Below are 24,614 nucleotides of genomic sequence, written 5' to 3'. Positions count from 1 at the left end.
ATAAGCAGAGTTTATCAATAGTAGTTTCATTGGTTTTTTACTTTTTCATTTACCTTGTAATTCTTCTCTTCTCAGTAAGGCTCTATCGAGAAATGATGCTTTTACTGATCGCAACACGTTACACCTCAACGGCTAGGATTCTATTTTGTCGTCCTGACCGTTTCCGATATATCGTGACGACGAAAGTAGAATTTAAAATGAGTTTATTTTCAGTCACATTCCAAAACACCGTGGTAAAAATGACTGAAAAGCGTAGTTCTCTGTATGCTGTCTATTTTTGAAAATGACACTCGTTTATTCGATCGTCTTAATGATTATTCGATGCACGAGAAATGTGACAACAGCTAAAATTAAGAAGTCGTATTTCAACAGAATTAATGATGGTTTTATGTTATAAAAGAGGAAGTTATTAAAATTTTAATTTTATGCGTGAAACAAAGTAAATACCGCGATATGTTCGCTAATAAATGCTCTAGAGAAACATAAATTTTGATGTAGCAATCCTTTAATAAATTACTCAATCTAATGTAGAGATTGAAAGTTCGATCAAAGCAGTATGGCACTTGAGTATTACGAAAAACGATGATATCTAATATCACAACAACAATTTTCCCTGTTGTTAAATGATTAGCGAGGACTCTTAGAGATAGAGCGTGACCTGTGTGCTAATAGATTGGATTACGATGATTTGAGGTGAGAAAGGGATGAAGCTTTCTGCCCTCGTATATTCTCGATTTAATTATAAATACTAGTCAGAATGCTATACTGTTAATTCATTTTAAGTTGATATTCTTTTCTGAAAATTTATACATAAAATATTATTTACGCATTTAATATTATAATTATTTCAAAAAATATATGAAAAAAGAAATATATATTTAAATTGATTTATTCTCAAGAAGAAGAATGAATTTATTCCTTGCATCGAAATTCGATCGTTCCCATTTTCATTTATTTTATTAAATGTTAATGTTAAAATAATAATATAGCAACAAATATACATTTACCGTCGTCTAAAGTCAAAAAAGGAAAGTTTCTCTGAAAAGATGTTTACTGACTGATAAATTATCTTACAAAGTTAAAGTTCATACAAATAACAGCTGTTGATAAGACAGATTGCTGCATGATCATCGAACGATTATTTCATTTGTGAATAACAAATTTGTTAAATAATAACATAAATAAATAAAATATGTAAGCATTATTTTCTTTATTAAGTATTATTTATCGTTTTGTTTAATTTATTCAATAATTACATAAATTTACTAATTTGTATTGCTAGTATTATTGAATATCAATTTTAATAGAAGAAAAGAAATTATTTTGATTTAATGAATATTACATATTATTAATATTATATATTTATGTAATGACAAAAAAAATTACATTTTAATAAGTAGAAAAAAAATAAGAAAAAAGTAATTAAGTCCATTCAACAATAAAAATATTTTATAAGCTGTTATTGATTACTTAAGAGTATAGTATTTTATGAGAAAAAACTGAAAATGATATAGAAAACATCTGAAAATGTTTTTCCGGAAAATTACAATTCTAAAATGTATCTCAATAAACTTGTTAGGAATAATTACTATTCTACTCGCGAGAATATAAAAGAAAAACGATTGAAGGAAATAATTATGATATAAAAACGTATTTCATTAACGTTGGGGTGTTATAAAAAAGGTACACTATAATATATTGCCGGATAGTAATTGCTGAGAAGTCTTCCTCATCGTTACAAGGTCAGGGCTATTGACGTATTATTGTTCGTATTCTTCTTGAGATTTCGCCATCTCGTACGCGATGCGTTTAAACTAATGTCCGGAATATTAAGTATTCACGTATTCGTTTCTTATTGACATACACAAAATAAACATGCAACAGACACTATCAGGAAGTCGACCACCAAAGACGATGGGAGAAACGACCGAACAAATTATTTCCTGCTATGATGCAGGAATAGAATGCATAAAGATAATTCAATTCTTTTGTTCATGATAATAAAAGAGAGGAGTAATAATATAGATAAATATGTATGTATCCTTCAAATAAATTTTACTCAAGGTGAACGACATTGTTATTGTAATAATCTTAAGATGATGCAAAACAAAAGTTTTTCGTAGAATTGTATGACTCAAACGTGTTTATGGAGGAACGCGAGCTAATATTTTTTGTTAATTTAGGGGTCAAAATAATTGAAAACCATTTTCTTTTTTCTTATCGAAATACTTACTCATAGAGACAAGATAAATAAGAAGATAAACATGGTCGAATGGAGAGGGAATCCCCACCAAGTAGCATGACCGACCAGAAACATGTTGTTTCGTTTCTATTTAAGACGGTCTTTTGAAAGGACGAGCTTCGATACCACGTTATGTGAACTCGGTGTTCCGCTCAGTCGACAGCCGGACTTGGCCCTGATTGGATCCAACCACAGTAATCTTCGCTACTATATTTCTCCGTTTCCGTAGATAATTATCAAGACGGTTCACTTTCACTCGACATGCTGAGGGAAACGTTGTTCGTTTTCGCGGCTCTCGTCGTCTTTCTTGTCTCCGCAACACAGGTTAATCAGTGTAACGGTACGTAAGAGTAAAATTATTTTACATGCTGTGCGACTTTAGTAAAGAATCTTTTCCAAAGAAAATATTCGTTTGAAGTGATGTATTTCAAAGTATATACTGTGACTTATTTCGTTAGCATTATCCTGTACGATGTTTTAAATTATTGAAAACAGAATTATTTCTCTTTAATAATATTTAATACGATAAAAGCAATCATTATGAAATCATCTCTGTACGGATAATAATAAAACTTGTATTTCGTTCGGCCTCGTAGTCACAATAATGTGTGTCGTGTTTCCGTTAAGATCGTACAGATTATGAAACTTTCGAAATATTCTATTTTCTCGTGTGTCGTATATAATTATTTTTCTTCTTAATTCAGATGCAATTTAAAATTATTACGACAAGTTTTTTTTACGTGGAAATATAATTGTCGAGAACATCGTAATTTTCATGAAGGGGAAAGAAGGAACAAAAGGAATATATAAGTAAAATAAGAATATATAAAATAAAATAAGTTTATTCATTTTCGAAGGCTTAAATTTAGGAAAGAATAAATTGCGATAAGATGTGAATACATATAGAACGTAGGAAAATTTGTAGTTAGCAAAAATTGTCATTACTAAAAGCAAATAACTAACAATCATTAAACAATTTATGATTTATTAAAAACTTTGTCAATATGCGTTAAATATAATTATTTTCTTGATTTATGGATATAAATGAACGTATATGTATTAGAATGAACATATTGATATATTAGAAGTAGGTACTATTAACTATCTGCAGGTATGCATATTTATTGTTTTGTGTTAAAGTCTAGCTTTATTAATATTAAATAAAAACCCATATTTTCATATTATCTTCATACTCTTGTATTTCAAAGGAGTTTATAATTAAAACATAGTTTAATGTGATCACATTGAAATCATATTGAGATATTTACTATATAATTGTTTAATTTTTATATGAATAATAATAATTATAAATTTTTTTGTGTTAATATATATAAATCTATTGCTTGAAAATATTTTAGAAAGTAGTATTCTTTGTTTGTATTTCAATATAATTTATGCTACATATAGCTATAGCAGTGACTTTGAACATTGATGAAGCAGATCCAGTCAAGTCAAGGTAATCTGCTTCGAGCAATGCTAATCGAAATGCTAACTTTTTTTTTATATTTAAGCATATATGTATAAAGATACGAATGATCCTCTAAATATTTTTCATAAAATATATAGATACTAATATTGTGTGGTTGTGTGTTGTTATTAAATATAAAAATAATGTTAATTACGAAATTATCATAACAAATATTTATACTTTGACCTCAGTCCTATATATATAATTTATGACTTATATAATGTTTTAAATATTTATGTAATAGTGTTAGATGCGTCACATTTCTATGAATGATTATGTATGCCATTATTTTTTGCTTTTTGTTTTTAGATATACCTTTCGAGGATGAAAATCAGGTGAAAATATCTGGCTGCGACTCGCCACCGTGTAATTTAAAAAAGAAAACTCGAGTTAGCATAGAACAAACTTTTGTAGCTGAAAATGATGCCAACGAATTGTTAACATCTGTTCATGCTACGTTACTTGGTATCGATTTGCCCTTCATAGGCGTAGATGGTACGAATGCGTGCGATAATATTTATGATGTCAATAATAACAAAGTTGGATGTCCTGTGAAGAAAGGTACAACGTATATCTACAAAACTGATTTTCCTATATTGGAAATATATCCAAAGGTATATTCGTTTTTAAATTTTTATATACTAATATCTTAAAAATCGTGATAAATACGATAAAAGAATATGTAAACTAAGTGAAAGACTATTTTTAAATCAGTATTATGTTTTTTGTTGGACATGGAAGATATAAGATTTTTAATTATATATTTCAATAATAATATATTTATTCAATATAACACACAATTTCTTTTTTACAGGTAAATTTAATTGTGTACTACGCCCTACGAAATGGAAATGATATTATTACTTGCTTCAAAGTACCAGCGAAAATTACTGGCTAAAATATCTATTTCTGTTTGTTCGTATATTTCTTGTTTTTATCTTATTTAAAGATTTTGTAAGGACTTCTCTGGTAGATATTTGGATATTATATGATACCGTTCGTTTATAGAAAACCTATAGCATAAGTCGTTGAGAAGGACGAAGGTTAAATGTTTCAATTCGTCTTGATGATTCGCCTTGTCTCTTGCCTGCGAGCATGTTTTAGGAATATAAAATATATATAGATACATGCATATAAAATATAATAAAACTTCTGCGTAATGTTTTCGTATATAGTTTTTAATTTTTTGTAGCGATAATATGAATAGATAAATTATTTAAATACATTTTTTTCTATATTAAAACGAATTAAACAAGATTTTTTACAGAATTATAGAATTTTTTATAGAATTATAGTATTTATTTAATTTTGTCGTCTGATCTATAGTCGGTAAAGTAAAATATTACTTTACAGTCGGCTACTGCTGCCTCAGTGGTATCTTCAAAGAAACGTGATAGCAAACCTCGCTCTGATGGTACGGAATAAAAATCCATTTATCTTATATACTTAATCATTAATTTATCAGAAAAAAATATGAAACAAATACTAAAAGCTTTCCGGCAGCGCAATATTAACTAGATACCATATTGCAGGAAGTAAAAGTACTATCTCAATATTTTTTCTTTCCTTAAGGCAATCATTAATAGAACATTTCTTTAATGAAATTGTTTGAAATATAATTAAAAAAAAAATTGGTAAATGATTAATGAATAAAAATTCTTAATGCGTTTTTCAAAAATTTTTATCAAGTTAACGTTAACGTAACAATTGTATCGCAAAAATCTTTCAATCAAGAGCCTATATGCGAGACGATTTCTATTTCTTTCATGGAATGTTCACGTAACGAACGTTTTCTCGTAAAAATCCGATAAACGGTGTCGCGTGAAGGAGCGATCGTTCGTCGTGCCGACTACTATCTCGCATCTCGATCGGTCAGCTCGAAAGATTAAAAGCACTGTGACTTTTAGCCGTCGTACCACGATCTCTCGCTATAACTCGAACGTAATAGCATGCTACTGATCGATACGATGCGATTGAATGCAAAACGGTACTCGACTCTTGCCTTTACAATGACTATAATTCTTCCAGCAACACGCTCGACTGCCTACTACTTTTCAACATTATTTACAAGTATTATTTTATTTTTCTTTTTACTCAAATAGGAACGTAAGGTATTTACGCATCAATACGTATATACATTGCACGTACATATATGTATAGTTATTTAAACGTTACTCGATCGATAGTAATTAATCAATTCTTCTCATCTGATCTAATTGAATGTATCTTCGATAGAGTAATTACATACGTAGATGTATTATATATTTACAAATCCGTCCATACATTTCATCACAAAATCCTCTTTCTTATGTCTATTTCATCTACTTTAGCTCTTAAACATACACACAACCATCATTTACAAATTGGTATGTTATAATATATATGTTATAATAGCACAAAATGATCTTAGTATAGAAGCATAGTTCGATTTAAGCCGAGTAAACGATTCACTGTGATCAGACTCACACACGCGAAGCATTACTACCAGTAGCATTAATCCGCTGTCCTTTGGAGAACCCTTTCAAAGATACGACATAGCGAAATGAGATAACGCTTTGTCATTTTGCAAGAGAATAGATCTTTCTACAAAATTTCTGAATCGATTAACTTTTTTAATTTTCATTTCTTATATACAGTTTAGAAAGTTACAAACAGAGATATCATTTTTTATGATTTGTTAAATGAAAGGTAAACAAAATCAAATATAGAATCCTTTGCTATTCTTGGCTATTGGCGTGTTACAATAGTATGGAAGGGGAAAGGTGAGTGGAAATTCTCGACAGATATAGTAACATATTCGACGCACACAACGAACTGAGTCATTCCCTTTGCGAAAAGATAGCTTTCAGAGGACGACCGAGATATTCCTACCTTTTAGAAGCTTTCAAGATGACCATGATCCGTGACACCAGTCAGAAAGCATTCACTTGCTCGTCTACCTTTTGCCTCGAGGTCTCTCACCCTATTTCGATTTTCTTCCTCACGTTATCTACCTCCCATCGACCGACCGGTATCAAAATGTTCACTAATCTCTGAAACATTTCGGACTGTTCGTGATGGACGCTAATCGTCATTTGACGAACATAAAGAGTTTAGAACGTTCAAAGCATGTTTCAAAATTACTCAAAATCTTCTTATTCGTTTTTCTAATATAAAACTATTCTACGAGCATTACAAAAATTGAATAAATTGAATAATTGAGTAAAATGTAATTGAATGAAACTATAATGTATTAATAGATTAAAATCATATGAATGTAAAACTCGATAAAAACACGAGGAATGAATTTTGCATATGAACATATCATTATTTTTACATAATCATTATTTTTTTTCTACTTTAAAATATCTTTTCTTCTCAGGAATAATTTAATACACCGATAGTATAATCAGTAGATCGATTAATTTGGCACCTCTTACTTCTCCTGCCACTTTCTTTCCCTTTCTTTTTTTTTCCTCATTTTTTTTCTATCTATCTATAGTGAGGCAGGCAGATGGTACCTAAAAGTGGAATAGCATTAAACTTTACTTCTAAAGAGCTCGTTCAGTATAAAGAACGACTGCCGTGTTACTCGTACCTGTCCTCCTAGATACGTTCCATCGCAGTCCGTTCATTCACCTTTTCATCCCCTTTCTCCGTTAATTGCAGTTTCCGATCTAAGTTGCCAGCGACCGTGTTAATTAGTTAGTACGAACTTACGAAATGAGTTTATCGAACATCCAACGTTTAAAGAAAAATATGTATTGTGTTTGAACATTTGCCATTAAGTTTCAATAGAATTTCAACAATTCTCAATTTCGGAAAATTTCATAATTTTCTACATTTTTTTTCTAATACGATCAAAATAAAGTAATATTTTTCTAAAAAGAAAGAAGTAGTCAAAGGTAGAAAGGATTCCGTCCTTAAGTTAAGTATGAAATAGAAACATGATCCTTTTGGGTAAGGACGGTAGTCAATAAGAGAGGCTTGCGAGCTTATACTACTGTCTAGTAGCATAAGTAGATAGGTAGAAGGTAGGCAGGCATAGCTGGTGCTCTTGTACGATGAAGCAACCCCTTTCCCTTCCTTTCGAGCCGACTGTTCTCTGCAAACCACCTCTTCCACCTCTGCCTCCGACTCTACCACCACCTCCACCACCACTGCTGCCACCACCGCCACCACCACCACTATCACCACCACCACCACCACTACTAGCTACACCACCACTAGCAGCACCACCACTAGCAGCATTTCTACCTCTTGTGGAAGCTTCGCAGGCTGCGCGTCCGTCGCCGCGCCGTTTGCTCGTCTTTTCCGTCAGTGTGCCGTCCGCCGTCGGTCGAGGATCTCGTGTTGTTGTGAGCTACGTTTCTCTCTCGTTTTCTGTCCCATCTAAGTATTTTCTTTCGAAAATATAGTGTAAATAGTCTTTTCTCGACAACGTCAAAGAATAAATGGAAAAGAAAAAAAATTGATTGAAATCGGTGCCTCGTTCGACATCTTCTCGTATAACTCGTATCGATCGATCCTTCGCGACTTCGCACGTGTGCCGCATCAGATACGAATTTTGGTTTTCTTTTTTCTTTTGGTTTTTAAATAATTAGAAAGAATAAAGAGACAACGAAGAAAGAACGGTGGTAACGGAAAATAGAAAAATGTTGATTTATCTCCTGGATTTGGATTTTATGGATGATCTTAAGAAAGGAAAACGATCGGGCTGAAATGTACGAATATCGAGACTTTAGAATGGATTATTGGTATTTGGATTAGCAGAGCGGCTTGTCGAAGCTTGTCGAAGCTCAATTCTTCCGGAGGTGGTAATATAAAAAGAAGGAAAAGAGTAGGAGGAAAACGATCGATGAGGACACATCCATACTTGCGTCCCTCATAGGTTCTACTCTTTCTTTGGACACCAAAGGAGCCTCGAATTTCGCGGCTATCACGCGCGAGTGTTGTTCACGAGGGTCTTCAACCCCTTCCTTGAGTCCCTCGTGCGTTCACCAGCACCCTAGACACTCTCTGACCTACCATTTGCTTCGAGTGGGCCGTCCATGAACCTAAAATAGTCACCGAAGACCTTTTCCCGTCCCTACGACCCTTCTTCTATCTCTGTGTGCCGTGTTCGTGGATGTATCAACGTTGTCGTGTGTGCCGTCGTTGTCGCTTTGCTGCTCGTCTCTTTTTCCCTGTCTCTCTCTCTCTCTCTCTCTCTCTCTCTCTCTCTCTTTCTTTCTCTCTCTCGTACTCGAGCACTTTTATTCGGGACAACGATAAGCTCTGTGCATCGGCTGGGATGACCCGAATCGATGAAGATATTTTATATCGTCGCATTCTGTACTCCTCAGGGTGTCGGACCTAAAGGCGAAGATCGTATCGACCGGTCACTCTCTTTCTCTCTCTCTCTCTCTCTTTTTCTCTACCTCTTCTTCTTCGTCTTATTGCTTCATCTACATATATGTGTACGCTACCAGATATTAATATCACTTTGGTAAAATTTGTTACAAGTAGCGAGAGAAATCGCATTAGAGAAATCCACATAGACGCAACAATTCGTCTAAAACTTTCGTCGAACCAAGATCCATCGAATAATATACGATAGCTGCTATCGAAGATACGTGAAAATTTCATGGATGACGCTTCGATTGCAATATTTAAAATATATCACGTTGATTTGTCTAAATTGCGTAATCGTATTGTTAAAGAGAGAGATGCTTTGAGATCGCACTAATCATCAATCACGATCAAGGTATTAAAGAAATTATCTGCTCGGTAAAGAAGAGATCACAAAAGCAGATAAGAAGCAAGCAAAAGAAAAAAAAAGAAGAAAGGAGGGAAGCTAAGAGACGAGAAAGAATGACGCTCTAGATCGCTTGGAAACTGGATAAAACGTGGTGAAGGAGAGACGGAGAGAGAAGACGTGCGCGAGCGCTCTCGTATGCTTAAGGTCAAGAGTGTGGGAGCTTTAATTAATATTTAATTAAAGGCAAAAAACATATGTACGAGCGAATGGATATAGAAAGAACGGAAGGATCATCAACGACAGCCACAGCTGTCGCATGGTGCCCGTTAATACGTTGATAAATTAATCGGACAAACAGGACGGAATCGACGATATACTTCCGATAGAAAAAGTTTTTGACATAAACGCATCACCGCTTGGTGATCCAGAAAACTTGACAGTTTCGATTTGTTTGAATTCACTTCGAATTCGTTGCAAATTCTATCGGAAAAGTACGGAAGATGTTCCCGATACGCAAACGAAGACGGTGACGTCATTCAAAACTCTTCATTCTCTTTTCTCTTTCACGAAGTAATGATCTTAGAGAGATCGGTTGATCTTTGCGCGAGCAAAGGAAGATCGGGAGGAACTGTTTGTCTTCTCTACGTGGTGCGTCATGCCGTTGCCGTTATCCGGGAAAGCGAGGAATCGAGACGACGAAAGCTGACATTTAAGTCGTTTAAGTGGATGTCTCTTTAGTTGGATTTACGACGTCCCCTTGTGCTTTTTCTATCCGGGAAAGCTTAACCGCGTCTAGTTTTCGCGACGAGGATTACGAGGAATACAGAGAGAACATGTGGAGTATAGTGCTATTCCTTGGACTAACCGAAGCTCTTTTCTACGTCGCCGGGATCTCCTTCAGCTCGGATGAAAAATTAGGTGAGTTCTCATTCTTTATTTATCTTTCCACCTTGATTATCGACGAAATAGAAAGGTAGAAAAGCTTGCACCGTTTTTATCTCCTTTCTTTCACCTTACTACAAATTTTACGACTAAGCGAACTGCACTGCTTTCATTGTTCATTTATTTGAAGATTCCACTGATTATGTGAATTATTGATACTATACTATATCACTTTTTTTCGTATATATATTTCTTAGTCTCATTTCATTCTTTTTACATGTCCTCTGACGGTAGTAACGAATTTTGTGACCATTTTTAAATGTTATACTCGTGCACGTTTTATATTTGATATACGCGAATTAAAAGTTTTTTGCATCTTCGGTCGTTCATTCACGTCGTTCTCCATTCGAAAAAGAACGTGAAACGAGAAGGTAACGGCGCGAGCTTAAATCGATCCATCTCGTGATTTCTCATAGTCGTATAGATGAGTGTGTATGTACGTAGGAAAAATCTTTTCTCGATGATAGAAACGAAAAAGGACTCGGTGCGATTTTATTTAAAGTTCGCGTTTTTCCAATTTTCGGTTAAAAACGAAAAAGCGAATGGAGATATATTTTTCTCGATTGGTGAACTGTTGTCGAAGACGAGAAAGTAGGCTAGCTATAATCGAATTTGACAGGATTTGAATTTTCTTCGACTTATCCGTACATTGATTTTATGCACGTCTTCTCCCGTTTCTTTTTCGAAAAGCGTATGAAAGTTCTGTCGTCGCCACGGAAATCAGCTAACGTCGTCTTGCGAGACATTTCGAGTTCCCTCCAATCCTGCTCTTTCTCTTTCTTTTTCTCTCATACAGACACACGTACTCTTTTGCCCTCTGCGATTCGAGAAAGACGGATTCGTTCGCCCGAAATGCGTTTTCTCTGTAAATCTTGCCGCTTGACTCGTCATACGTTCAGCGTCAGTTTTATACGAAATCCAGGATGCATCAAGTCGTGACTTATCACGATCGTGTGCGAAATAAAAGAAGACATATGATTATTGCGAGCGACGTTTGTAATTCGTACGTGTTCTAATCGTAGAAATCTAGACAATATTTTTTATTAATTTCATCATTTTTTCTTCTCTCCAATGTATTATTTTTTCTATGCAGAATCGAGTTAAATTGTAGGGAAAGAGGCGGTGGAGTTAAGATAAAAAACTCCAATTTCTTTAAGATAATTTTATTAAGACCAAACTTAATGACAAAGTGTTCTCGATCATATATACACATACATACATACAAAAATCGTTTTGTTTTATTTCGACTAAAACCACACATACATCCGATATCTTTCTTTATCTAAGGTAAGATATGCCTGATGCATTATCTACTGCACGTTTGAAAAGTTGGTCGTTAAAATTTTCTAGCGCTATCATTTACACATTTATCCATTGAAAAACAACTAAATATATCATAATGACAGAATTGATAGTAGGAAACTTAAACGGAAAATCGATCGAATGAGCAGATGTAAGGTTAATAGGTCAACAAGTTGAGTTTACGAGCAGAGCAATTGAGAAGCATCCACGAGTTTTCATCTCTGTTAACCGTATTTTCTACGTATACAATAAAGTATTTGAAAATTCAATCTCGAGTACCTTCGTCCTAGCAAACTTTCGAAATACATCGTCTTTCGTGTCGTTAAAACTCGGTAACGTTACTCGTGGCAGCTCCTGAAAACTACTCATGACTCTTCAAGACGAAGAAAGGATGATCATCTTTGGAAGATGCACCTGCAACAGCGGACATATTAAAGGGAACGAGAGGGATAGTCGGGAGAGAGAGAGAGAGAGAGAGAAAGAAAGAGCGAGAACGACGGTTGGCGCTTTGTAATAGCTGAATTTTGCGCAGAGTTTCGAAAGTTAAAGGGATGAGTCGAGGAAGGGTAGAAGGACGACAGCATGGGTAGAGGTGGCTAGCAAGTCCTCAAGAGGGTCGGAAACCAGCATCGAAGTTGGGACACGTTCCGTCATCCAGTGTGCTCTCTTCGGACCACGTTCCTCGTTGCGCAGAAACCACCTTGCACATTGGCATTGATACTTTCCTTGACTCGCTTCTTGTCCCATATATAGCTATCACCATTTTCTATTGTATTTGTTATTTTTTAATTTCTATCACGTTTTTTGTAATTTCATTCATGTCTTCTCTTAAGCTCGTATCTAATTTGAAGTAATTTCGTTTAACACGAATGACAATTAGCGCGTTTAATTAAATTCCTTTTTCTTATTTATTCGATTCATCTTTGAAATATGATAGGTTTCCTTTATTTCACTTTTTCTTTCTCGGCGAAAGGATTTTTCTGAGTGGTCGATGTAATTTTCATTAATTATTGGTACACAATGATAGCTGAACTAGTTAATAGCTGGAGAAAATACAATCGGAAGAATATATATGAAACCTGACCGGAGGTATGGTGAACCAGTAGCGGTGGCTCGACGCGATAATAAATGTATCCTCGAAACGCGACGATTATCGACGTCCGTTATATGTTATTAGGGATTTTATTGAGATTCGCACCACTTGCAGTCGCGTAACATGAATACTAATGTGACAAATAATCGAATTATTTGCTCTCTGTAGCGCTACGAGTGTTTATGATTCGATGAGATTCGTTAAATCGTGGTGAAATGTTCGTATGACCTATCGGTCAATGTAACAGCTATATCACGTTAACGAGAAAAAAGAAACGAAGCTTTTCGACTTTACAAAAGACAATATCGATTAATCGGTATTTTAAATAAAATTTAAAGTATAATTAAAGCAATATTTATAAATTTTCAAGATCTATTCGAATTCGAATAAATGATAATTATGAAAATTTGTATCTGTTTTTCTCAGAATTATAAAAAACTATGAATAATAATAAATTAAGAATTTATTCTATTTATGAGCCAACTAAACTTATCCTATACTTGACATATTGATATCTATTCTTAATTATACCGGTTTTCATATAATTCATCTTTTCCATTTCGTCAGGCACAAATTTTTGGTAGAACTCGGGATTCCCTTTCGGACGTACAAAATATGAAAAGCTTTTCTTGTACATGTTAAAGAATAGAAAGGAAAAGATATCAAGGCACACGCGGGCGAGAAGCCGCGAGAGGATCTTCAGAATCGTATCGAGCTCGTTGACTTTTCTTTTTCGGTGGAAGGTTTAACGAACCGATTCGCCGCAGTTTCCTTCCTGGAGACCGACTTCTTCTTCGAACCACCCGAGCACACCCTCACCTCACTACACCGTTCTTCCGTCTTTCGAGCTACTCTCCGACTTTCCATCCCACTTCCACTCTGGCGCAATCTTTTCCTCGCGACCTCTCATTCACTCGAGACGACTGCTTCTCATACTACGCCACCCTCTTTTAACGGGCGTACCATTCCTTAATTTCCTCCGAGAAGAACTACGTTAGTATATTTTTTACTTCTGCAATATTTTTCTAATTTAACGCAGGAAGAAAGAAAAAAGATCTTACGCCGCAATTACGAAAAGTCGAAAGTCATCCTCGGAATGAATTATTTAACGTCCATTGAAAATAGAAATCGGTTATCAATTTATGTGATTTTTTGTATTCATTCTTTCTTCTTTTCTTTCCTTTCGTCATTTTCTCTTTATCTTCTTTCCCGTTCTACTTTAGACACGTCGAATCCAATATTTTTCGATGTATCCCGACTGTGTGTCGTCTCGAATCTCCATCTCCTTCTCTTCTTCGTCAGACTTTACCTTCCCTTCTTCTCTTCTTCCCCTAGTTTTCACAGAATGCATCTCGGGGATTCGTGCTCGATCCTGTCGTGCCGACAGTTACAAACGAGACGTCCTATAACTGTCACCGACTAGGGAGTTCGAGGAGAAGATCCTAGTAAGGGGGTCTCTTTCTCTCTCTCTCTCTCTCTCTCTCTCTCTCTCTCTCTCTCTCTTTCTCTCTGTCTCCTTCCTCTGCCCTTCCTCTTACCCTGTCTACAAAATTGTTGCTGCGTATCCCAATGCTATTCGTAGTCGTACTTAAATTATGCGAAGCAGTTGTCTTCAATAGGATTTATTTTGTCTGATGTAGAAACTCATTTTTGTTTATTTATCTCAATGGACTTTTATATTTTCGTCCTTGTCGTTCATGTCGTTTTTCATATTGCGATGGTTGCCTTTGTCCCATTGAATATAAACAGACGAAGGACTTCAAAACTTTAGTGTTTTTCCGTCTTGAGCACTTTCTTTCAATTTTCAATGCCTTCCATTGTCATCGCGTTCGACAAAAAGCGAGTATTAAAATGTTTTCTGCGTTTCTCCTAGTTTACACGTTTTCGCTCGAAGAATTCAAAGCATAGGAAATAATAGTTCGAAGAAATACTTTGGAGTTTGTTGTTGGATGTCGCACAACTATTTTATCGGCATCAAGGGACCCGTAACCGTCTTCCGATCTCGTGACTTTACTTGTGACCTTCAAATAACATCGTAACATCCTAACAGTAGTAAAAAGAACCAATTAGATAGCGGAAACATTGCGTCTGTCTGTCTCTGCTTCTGTTTCGCTTTTACAATCGTAGTAGAACTTAATCGTATAGATTAATAATGATTGATAAAAGTAAAGTCGATATGAAAGTGGATACAAATCTAAATTTAATTCGAACTTATCTAATTCGAACTTTTGCAAAATCATTCTGTCAATGTTTCGGAAATAAACCGTGGTTTGCGACTTTTACAATTTTCTCTACCGTATGTGCATAAATATTGTATCGACGAATTCAGACATCATCGATTTTCTTAGAATTTTCTATCAAGAGTTTACCAACTACCGATTGAATTTTAGTAAAACAGGCAATTCCGGCTTCCGGTATTGTTTCCTATCGAACGACTTATTTTCGACTTATTTTCTATCGTCGATTCTCACTAAGGTGGAAAAAAGAAGGATATCAGGAAAGGAGTAGGAGACAAGAGGAAAAGACTAGGATAGGAAGTGAGATAAACGGTGCGAACCACCAACTCGATCTTCCTCACGCGACCTAGTGGAATCGGAGTTTACTCGGAGGTAAGAGCCCACCCCGTTTAGTCTCTTGTATTCGATTGTTTCCACCATTGGGTTGCGTCTTAGAGTTGTCTGACTTTCTCGAAATAAGTGGACACAAACCTATATCAAACGAACTGTAATCACGATAAAGCGAAGAGGGAAAAGGACAAGTGCTTACCCACTTATTTTATGGTACATATATTCTCGATTTTTCGCCGTTTCGAAAGAAATTACTGAGAAAATTTTATTTACTCCGCAACGGTCACATGATAAAAGAAAGAATCAAATCATCGTATTTGTACGATATAAATTGATCCACGAGGTAAATAAATAATTCGAGATGAAGAACGAGATCTAATCGAAATGCAAAGGTTTTATATTCTTCGTTATTATTTTTCCTAAGCAACTTTCAAAACATTAGAGCGAACTATAGTCTATTCTTAAAGTTATTCTTAGTGCGGGAGAAAGGCTCATTTTCGGTATGCTAAGTTAAGTGAAACAATTATTAGAAGTTCGCAAATTCATGTCAGTCGACTAACGACCATGACTTGCGTATTTGGAGATTTCTCTCTTTAAGCAATTTCGAGCTCGAGTCGTCTAAAATACGCCTCCGTGTTTCGTTGCCTCATTCGCCCTCGTTGCAAGAAGAAAGATGCCGAGGGAGAATGGAAAGTAATAGAGGGATCCATGGTTTGTTAAGGGTGGATTAATTTACTAACTTGCTCGAGTAATCTCCCTACTTTCCGTAAAAGTTATCGGCCGACTTAACAAATTTACCGTTAAGTGAGCAGGAATCCTTTTTTCGCTCCTTTCTTACCCTCTATTTCTCTTTCTTTCTGGCCCTCGTTCGAAGATTGGATCAAATTCGTTAAAAAGAAAACAAAACTGACACAAAATTGTTTTTTCCTGTATCGAGTTAATTTTCATTTCACTTTATTATTGAAAATTTTCTCAGCGTTCTTTCGCAAAAATTACATTTCTTAAAAATAAATTTCTTTGAACATAGAGCGCATGCATATACATACTTATTTACTCAGCGATGTACCAACATATATGATTTGTGACAGGAGAGGAGGTTGAAAAAATCGAATAAATTTTAAGTTAATTCTGTTTCTTTTCATACTCGTTATATTTACCAGGTTACAAAATGTTATTTCTATTCATCAAAACAAGAATATAGTAATCTTGATACGAATGAATAATGATAACCAACGAAATTAGTTAATTTTATGGAAATATTAATGATCATATTCCTATTATCATCATCACCATTGCTATTATAATTAATCATAATTACGAGTTTAGCATGTTCTATTAATAATAGAGTAAATACAATAATGCGATTAATACAACAGGATAAATGGCATTAATTTTAATGAAACATTTATAGAGCAGAAATTCGGTTAAATAGGCGAATAATAAAGCAACAAATATATATATATATATATATATATATACATATATATATTCAACAAGATATTTTACGCAGTTATTTCTTGTACAATGCAATTCGCGATAAAAGTTTTTTTATTTATAAAATCAATCTATTTGTCACGTGTTATAAAGAGAACAATTGTATATCTTAACTATAACGTAATTCCGTTGGCCAATACCGATGATTTTACGTAACGTGTATCAACAGTTATATCCTGAGGCCTTATCAGATTAGATAAGAAGCGGTTAGGCGGTACTTCCATGGAGGCCAAGAAAAAGTCGATGGGATCCAAGATGATAGTGGTCGGAGACTCGATAGGTCATGGTCTCCTAGGGGAAATTGGGTAAGACGAGAAACGCGAGAATGGCATCGGCCAATAGTGAAAGCTCGTCAGTCATAGGTAGCGTGAACGATATGTCAGTGTCAAATGCGAGGATGCGAGACAGCAAAGGGATAAAAGAGGAGTCGAGAAATTTCTTTTCCCAGAGGAACGACAGCTCATAAAAATAATAACGTGTCAATGCTGCCGCGTTACCAACGATTACGGATCGCAATATTCTTGTCTTTCAAATGCATTTGAATGATTAACTTTTAAATCGAATTGAAATTACTATTAATTTACTAGTATTGTATATAACATAGATCGATAAAGGATATTATCGGAAATATCTCTAAATAATTTTGCGAATCAAAAGAAAAAGTACTTTCGAAACGATCTATTGAACTTTCAAAGGATTATAGAAATTCCAAATGATATTTACGAAGGAACGTGGAATAACGACGCGATGACTTCTATAATATAATGATTATTTGAGGTCTCGAAAAGTTAGTCATTACATGCAGCTTGAGTATCGTTAAGCGTTGGGAGGTTCACGAGTTATGAAACAGGAACTACGTGCAATTTGTAGCGCGTATTCGCGATACCATAGAAAACGATCGTAAAGCACGGAATGATAACGACTTAGACTATACGACAACGCGATATGCGAGGCACTTACGCGGTCACTTTGAACATTACCCCACGACTCTCTGACTATGGTTACGCTGGTACACCCTTGCGTACTTATATATCTACTTATATACATTCACTGTAAACTTCTTCTATATTGTTTATACGAAATTACGATGTACCTTCATTCTTCCAAAAAGTTATGTCAAAAGAATTTGAAATATATTTGAGAAAATTCAGTTCAGCAAGAATTTGGCAAGAAACGAGATAACACTACGTCTTCGTTGATGTTTTCGTTGTATGTGTAGTTTCTTCGTTTTAACGAAATTATACTCAGCCGAAAGAGTGAGAAATGGCGTGAACTGTCACACTTTTTCCAACATCACCCTTTTCTCGCGTTATCTTATACGGTCCATTATCGAAACGTGAAACGCAAGGGGAACGAATGCGCATAGCAGTGATCTTTATCCGACAGAGGAGTGGATAAAACGAGAGTGAGGTTACACTAATTTTTGAGTTACGCACGGTAGTCATGTCATACTCGATTTCGTTTACGAAAACGACTCGGTATTTTTATCTGTCGTTCTTTATCGGCGCATGTTCCGTAACAATTAACACTTGTTTTTTCCTTTTCTATGGTTCTTCTCGATATCGATCTAGCGGCCTTAACGGTACCGTCGAAACGTACGCTAGAGCTATCTGATTACATCGAGAAAGAGTCACGAACGGAAAGGAACACCTTCGAGTAACGTAAGACATCGCTCGAGGCGGCCACTTAATTAACCCACGTTGGTATGTGAAGCCTCTACTAGAGCGTAGTTACAATTAGTATCGATAATTCCGTTTTTCTCAAGTATTCTACAACAAGTAAGATATTCCTTTTCACTTTCTTTATATATATATATATATATATATATATATATATATATCATTTATTAAATTCATAGTGCCAACCGGTTGGTTATTCGCGATAATGATTCAGACAAGTGGAAAACGCAGCACAGTTGAATAAGTTGGTGTCGATGTTGAAATGCGGACTTGTCTTCCAAAGAAACCATTTCGAAGTTTTAATCGCGCTTCATGGCTCGTTACTTATCGACCGTAGCTTTGCTTCTCGAAGGAAACATACGGTCTCGTTGGCGTCTTTACAAACTAACTTCTTATCTGAACTCGTTTCCACCATTTCTTTCTTCCGCTTTCGACGGCTTCGATGACGTCGTCGAACAAGTCAGTAGTAAATGATAGTAAAGAATCGAATTACATGTAATCGAAGATTCCTCATAAACGATCTAGTTCGATTTAATAAATTTATTCTTCAATTTGCATTTAAAGAAATTCCATAATACCATTTCGCGGAAACTTTTTAAAAATGATAAAAAAGACACGTTCCCTTTCGAAAGGTAGCAACGGATCTCGAAAGGAGCTCGGATCTACAAAAAACTTTTTCCGGAGGAATGTCGAACTCGGCATTTTAAAGTAAAGATGCATTTCTTCCAATTCCATTTCATCGCTTTCCGCATAATCTTTTCAGAACCGCAATCGTGTCTATCGTACTTTTCCATGAGGCACGTGTCTGCCTTCGCAGGATACGAATGACGCGGAGTGGAGAAACTGAATCATGTAGAAAAGAAGAAACGGGACTGGTTGTAGTAGTTGTAGATATAAAGAAAAGAGAAAAGAAGAAGGTAGATATGTGTGTTAGACAATGATGACGGAGAAAGATAAAATAAACTTTTGTACGGAAGAAATAAGGAAGGCACGTTGCTTTCTTTTACTCCGCTTCTCTTTCTTATTTTTCTTTCTTCTTTCTTTAACGAACATCGCGATATAATTTTTTTAGTGGCAAAGCCGTCGTTGTATTTTGTTTTTTGAATAGTACATCTGTTGCGAGATACACCAGTTATATTTTTTTCCGATTGTGTGTCTTTGGACGATGCAATCTTCTTTGCGGTAACATTTAAACGTTTTATCGGTACACTTTTACAACTTCTTAGAATTTCGAGGACGGAATGTCGCTTTTTCTTCACCTCTATAAGTTAACGATTACAGAGTAATACGTACTAACAGCATAACCACTCCCTCGAATGACACTTTGCAGTCCAAAGTACCATGCTTAAACGGAGAAAAAGTTTCGATCGAAGTAAATGGAAGTAAGTCGTAGCAAGCAAAGCAGGTTTTGTTGTTAGAGCCGTTTAACGTTCCACCTTTAAGAAAGTTAATGCTCGCGAGTTTCTTTCGTAATTCTTATTGTATAAGGCAACTATAGATGCTCAAAAAAGTAGGTCATGGACAGGCCGGAATTCGAATCAGGGAATCCTTACGCTTTACACGTAATAGTATCCTTTTTTTTTCAAAAAGTAAGTAAAAAGTTATTATTCTTACCTATAGATAACTATCTATCATTTGTTATGTATAAAATTAATGAAAATTTGTGCACGATAGTTGTGGAATTACTACATTGAATCAATAAACTATTTAAAATCTCGTAATCTCTTATTTGAGAACAGCGCGTTGTAAATCTTTCACTTATTTTTCATTATACAGTGTGACGAATCTTTCTTTGTGTTCGTTCAAGCAAATAACGTAAACTTTTACTATTCCTATTTGGACGGAAATATCATTAATCATTAAAAGAAACGCAAACGAAAGGTAAAACATTTATCTCTTTGTTTACAAGATGGACCTTCCGGATAGTGTACGGAAACGACTCGTCAAAGTTGCTTTTTACTAGAACGATATCACTGTTACATCGAATAAATTGGATTGTAATGAAAAATTTCATCGCGTATACGGTACGTTTTAATTCACCATCACGGTGCAGTATAACACATTTAATATGTTTCTATTTATATATCCGTGCGTATGATTTTTTACCTGTGATACCGGGAAAAGCAGAACATAGAAATAAGCTATTACAAATATTAGTACACGAGAATGTATTTAGAATTTTTAAATACATTTAATGTTAATATGTACGTCAAGCGGAACGGGCTGTACGAGTGGATTTACTCGATATATTTTGAATACATGCGTATGCTAATGAATGGCAATTTTGTGTCGACGGTTTCTCAATGTACGTACATTGACGAATTGACACAATTATCGATTTTAAGTACCAAGATGGATAGTTCATAACTTTAATTACTTTTTAATTAGGTAGTTACTTTGTAAAGCATTCCCTGTGGTATTAATGAACGTATGGTCAATAAATATCATTCTGTACGCGTGATAAAGAGTATAATAGCTATTCATCAGGGCTTAATAGAAATGTAACTTGATTTAATAATTCGTATTCATTTTGTTAAACGCTTCTCATTTAACCGTGTTATTTTGAGTGATTAAACACCATTATATTCCATTTGTATTTATTTCTTAAGGCAAGGCTAAATAAGAATCTCATGTTATTCATATAACCTACTTGCCTTTCTTAAGATATCAAGATATTGAGACGAAGGTAGGGGCAAGGATCCGATAAACAAACATAAATCTATGAGAGAGCATAGTTAAATCGTGTGTCTTGGAATGATAATGGAACAACGCACGCACTTGGAACGCGCACCAGTAGGCTGGCATATCCGTCTACATTACGCTGCATAATTCATGGGGTTGTCATAGGCGCGAGAGGTGGATAATGGTGCCGTACTGTCGTGGCTTCTATTGTCTCTGCTTGGACGCCATCAACTAACTTGAAGCCGGAGAACGACGGCGATTCGAATGCGTTCCCTGTAAATCCTGTGAATTGTCCACTCAGGACCATGATCCTTCCTTTACAATTTGATATCTCTACATATTTTGATCAAATGGTTGATCATATTCTAGATCTTCGAAATTATCCACGAGCTTCACTAATATGATATTTAAAAAGCTTCCATCTATTTATACAGAGAAAATATTTCAATGTTTTTTCAAATGTATATTTATGTTTCTTGATTAATTGGAAAACTTTGTACTTATTAATAGATTTATAAAAATTAATGTGCAAATTCAGAAGTGGAAAAAAATTTATCAGCAGATTACATCTCGAATCATTTTAATCTATTAGATACTCTTTATAAAAAAATTAAAAATGTACATTTTTCTATATTTTTGTCAAGTCTTTTTATAGGGCAGCAAATGTATACATTTTGTAGATCTCATTTCTGTGTATATTGTAAATGTGATTAAAATCAAACAATCCTACGATGAATTGTATTCATCGAAATATTATTTAAATTGGGGTGAAATATTTGTTTTTACGATATCAGTGTTATAATAGCAATTTTATAATTCTTTAAACGAATGCAATTATTTTAACAGGATGTAGATTCATATATTTAATATCATGAGATCTACATATTTGCTTTTTGTAAATATTTAAAAGAAAAGCTTATTTTGTATTTTTTATTGCAGATATTATTAACATTCTTTATTTAATAGTAATTTTTTAGTAATCTCATAAATCCTTATCCAGAAAAAGTAATTTTATTTAAAAAAAATATATTTTTTACTGGATACTACCAGATATTCTATTAATTCTATGGCAAAATAAAATTTTTACTTTCTTCTTCGTTTATATATTCCAAGCATATTAATATATCGTGCAATATCTGGTATATATTATTTCCAAATATAAATATTTTTCATCGCAAAAAATTTTTCACTTGAGTTAGATGAAACGTCATTGTCGATATAAATTCCTTTATTATTATTTTCTTCGAATATGATTCTTCGAATCATAGCACTATTTGATGAATATGCACGGATGAATTTGATTTGACGATTGTCATCATAAAATATTTCACATCGTTTTGAATAAAACAATAAGGAAGTATGATAAAATATTTGCATTTGCAATAGGATCATTCGTTCATCTATTATTCGGATGAATCGAAATTCGATGAATCACATGAAGAATGGGGATATGCTAAAAACGCTGTTTTTTCGAATAGCAGTAACATTATCGCTCTATAAAATATCGTAAGAATTGGATTGATAATGAATCCAATTTATGGATTCAACTTGTAAATTTCTCGTTTATAGCAGCCGAGCGTATGATTAGTGTTTGAAAATTTGTTCTACTCATTAGAACTTAATATTCAAAATTATTTCCCTACATCAAAATTTCAAATGTTCTCTCTACTCTATATTTCATATAGGTGATTCATTACGCTCGTCTTCCTCTTTTTTGATCTCGAGCTTCTCTCCCATTAATTATAATTTCGTGTTTATGTATCATCACGCATTAGGATAATATACATATTAATAATTTATAATATAAACAAAACAAGTTAAAGTATCTATTATAGGAATCACCTTTACTATACCTTATCTCAACATTAAAATGTTTATATTTAAACGAGCATCATTTAGAAAGCTTTCAATCTAACACGATAGATAATCCTACTCCTTATAGTAGATAAATAGAGTATAGAATATTATTATATTGTATTTAGCTAATTTGTTGCTCTAATTAATGATTCGTCATTCACGATTCGTGTCGAATTTCAAATAGATTTGAAAAATTTCATTTTTATCAAAAGTTATAACGATAATGATATCAAAAACAATTTCTCGTACGAAAGCAAGAAAGAAAAATATGAAGCAGGAAAGAAAAGCAGAAATTTACGAAAAGCAGTCATCGATTAAGCTGAGCGAGATAAAAGGAAAATATTCGTTAGTCGAGGTGATGGAAAAAGAAACGAGAGAGGAATAAGTGAGACAGTAGAGTAGGGTATACAAGTGTGCCCGCAGAGAAGATAAAGTTTGTAGAAACGAGAGTCGCGTGTGTTTCGTAATCGTAGATGCAGGTCAAGGGAAAAAGCGAGAATTTTGACTGGAAACTCTTCTTTCAGGTATGTTAGTATAGGTAGAACGTCCGTGATGATAAGTGCTTGTAAAGGGATGTCGAAGGGCGGAACCGGGCATTCTGCTTGATGCTTTAGCACTGATAATTATTCACAGTCTCTTAGCCAAGAGCAGTTGGCCGAGGATCGCTGAGAGATACGAGGATCTCTGAGAAGTGCGAGGAAAGGACGGAGAATAGTACTTCTCGTGTTGGTCCACCTGATGCCATCCACTTAACATCGCTAGCCCGAGCCATTTGGATTAAAGGGATCATTTCGTTCTCTTTCCTCTATTTCAAATTTCATTATTTATCTTTTGTATGTTATCGATTTTGCGAGATACATATTACAATGTCTTGTGTGCGAAGTACACTAACGGAACTAAGAATAAAAGTAATCATTAGCGTAATATCTCTTATCAAACGACGGCCGATTATCCAACGAAGGTCTATGGAATATTTCTGTATAAATTATTCATCATAGCGGGATAATGCTCATTAATGCATCAATTATACGAGAAATGCTGGAGAAAAGAGGATCAAAAGAAAACTCAAAGAGGCGTTTTATTGCGGATCATTCGAAAGAGAAGATAAGATAGGTGGCAAGAGAAACGAACGATGCAGGGTTTACCATAGATCTTCGTGTTTCGTTTTACAGAGGAGTCCTCTTCGTACATGGTTACTTTTTACAATATAGACAACGTTCTGTTTGGTTGCCAAGATTTTCTTCTTTTTCGACGATCGCTCCTTTGAATCCAGAATCAGTTTTGCAACGCGCTGCTTTCCTACTTCTTTCCCTCTTTCTCTCTCTCTCTCTCTCTCTCTCTCTCTCTCTCTGTCTCTCTCAGTTTCTTCTTATCGCCTCCTCTCAATATCTCCATCCTTTCTACCTACCATACCCGCCAAGTTTCTCTGAAAATACATATTTAATGTATCACATGTGTGTACAAGTGTGCTTCTACGTGGCGAGGATACGAGTCCTTACTGTGGCTGAAAAATGCAACCAAGTCTAGCTGAGATTTTTGTAGACGACTTATTCTCTTCTTTCTACAATC

At 34.6% G+C, this 24,614-nt stretch overlaps 2 protein-coding genes across 3 annotated transcripts in view; both read left to right on the top strand.

Moving 5' to 3' along the window:
* Positions 1 to 2,349: 2,349 nt before the first annotated feature.
* On the top strand, positions 2,350 to 4,880 carry LOC122632325 (NPC intracellular cholesterol transporter 2 homolog a). Its single transcript, XM_043819009.1, has 3 exons — positions 2,350 to 2,582; positions 4,020 to 4,324; positions 4,525 to 4,880. Exons 1-3 carry the CDS (start codon positions 2,504 to 2,506, stop codon positions 4,606 to 4,608), a joined length of 468 nt encoding a protein of 155 aa, XP_043674944.1. The 5' UTR covers positions 2,350 to 2,503; the 3' UTR covers positions 4,609 to 4,880.
* A 3,052-nt stretch (positions 4,881 to 7,932) lies between these two features.
* Positions 7,933 to 24,614, top strand: part of LOC122632651 (nephrin-like) — a 272,598-nt gene continuing 255,916 nt past the window's right edge. Inside the window, exon 1 of one of the 2 annotated variants that reach the window (XM_043819739.1) lies at positions 7,933 to 10,347. In XM_043819739.1, the coding sequence (XP_043675674.1) occupies positions 10,263 to 10,347 (85 nt within the window). In that variant the 5' untranslated portion in view covers positions 7,933 to 10,262. The remainder of the gene's footprint in view (positions 10,348 to 24,614) is intronic. The other variant, XM_043819738.1, reaches the window with a different exon arrangement.

Source organism: Vespula pensylvanica, chromosome 10 (genome assembly GCF_014466175.1).
Source record: "Vespula pensylvanica isolate Volc-1 chromosome 10, ASM1446617v1, whole genome shotgun sequence".
NCBI classification, from domain to species: domain Eukaryota; kingdom Metazoa; phylum Arthropoda; class Insecta; order Hymenoptera; family Vespidae; genus Vespula; species Vespula pensylvanica.
The sequence above is the reverse complement of the archived record's forward strand: the minus strand, read 5'-3'. Positions and strand labels throughout refer to the sequence as shown.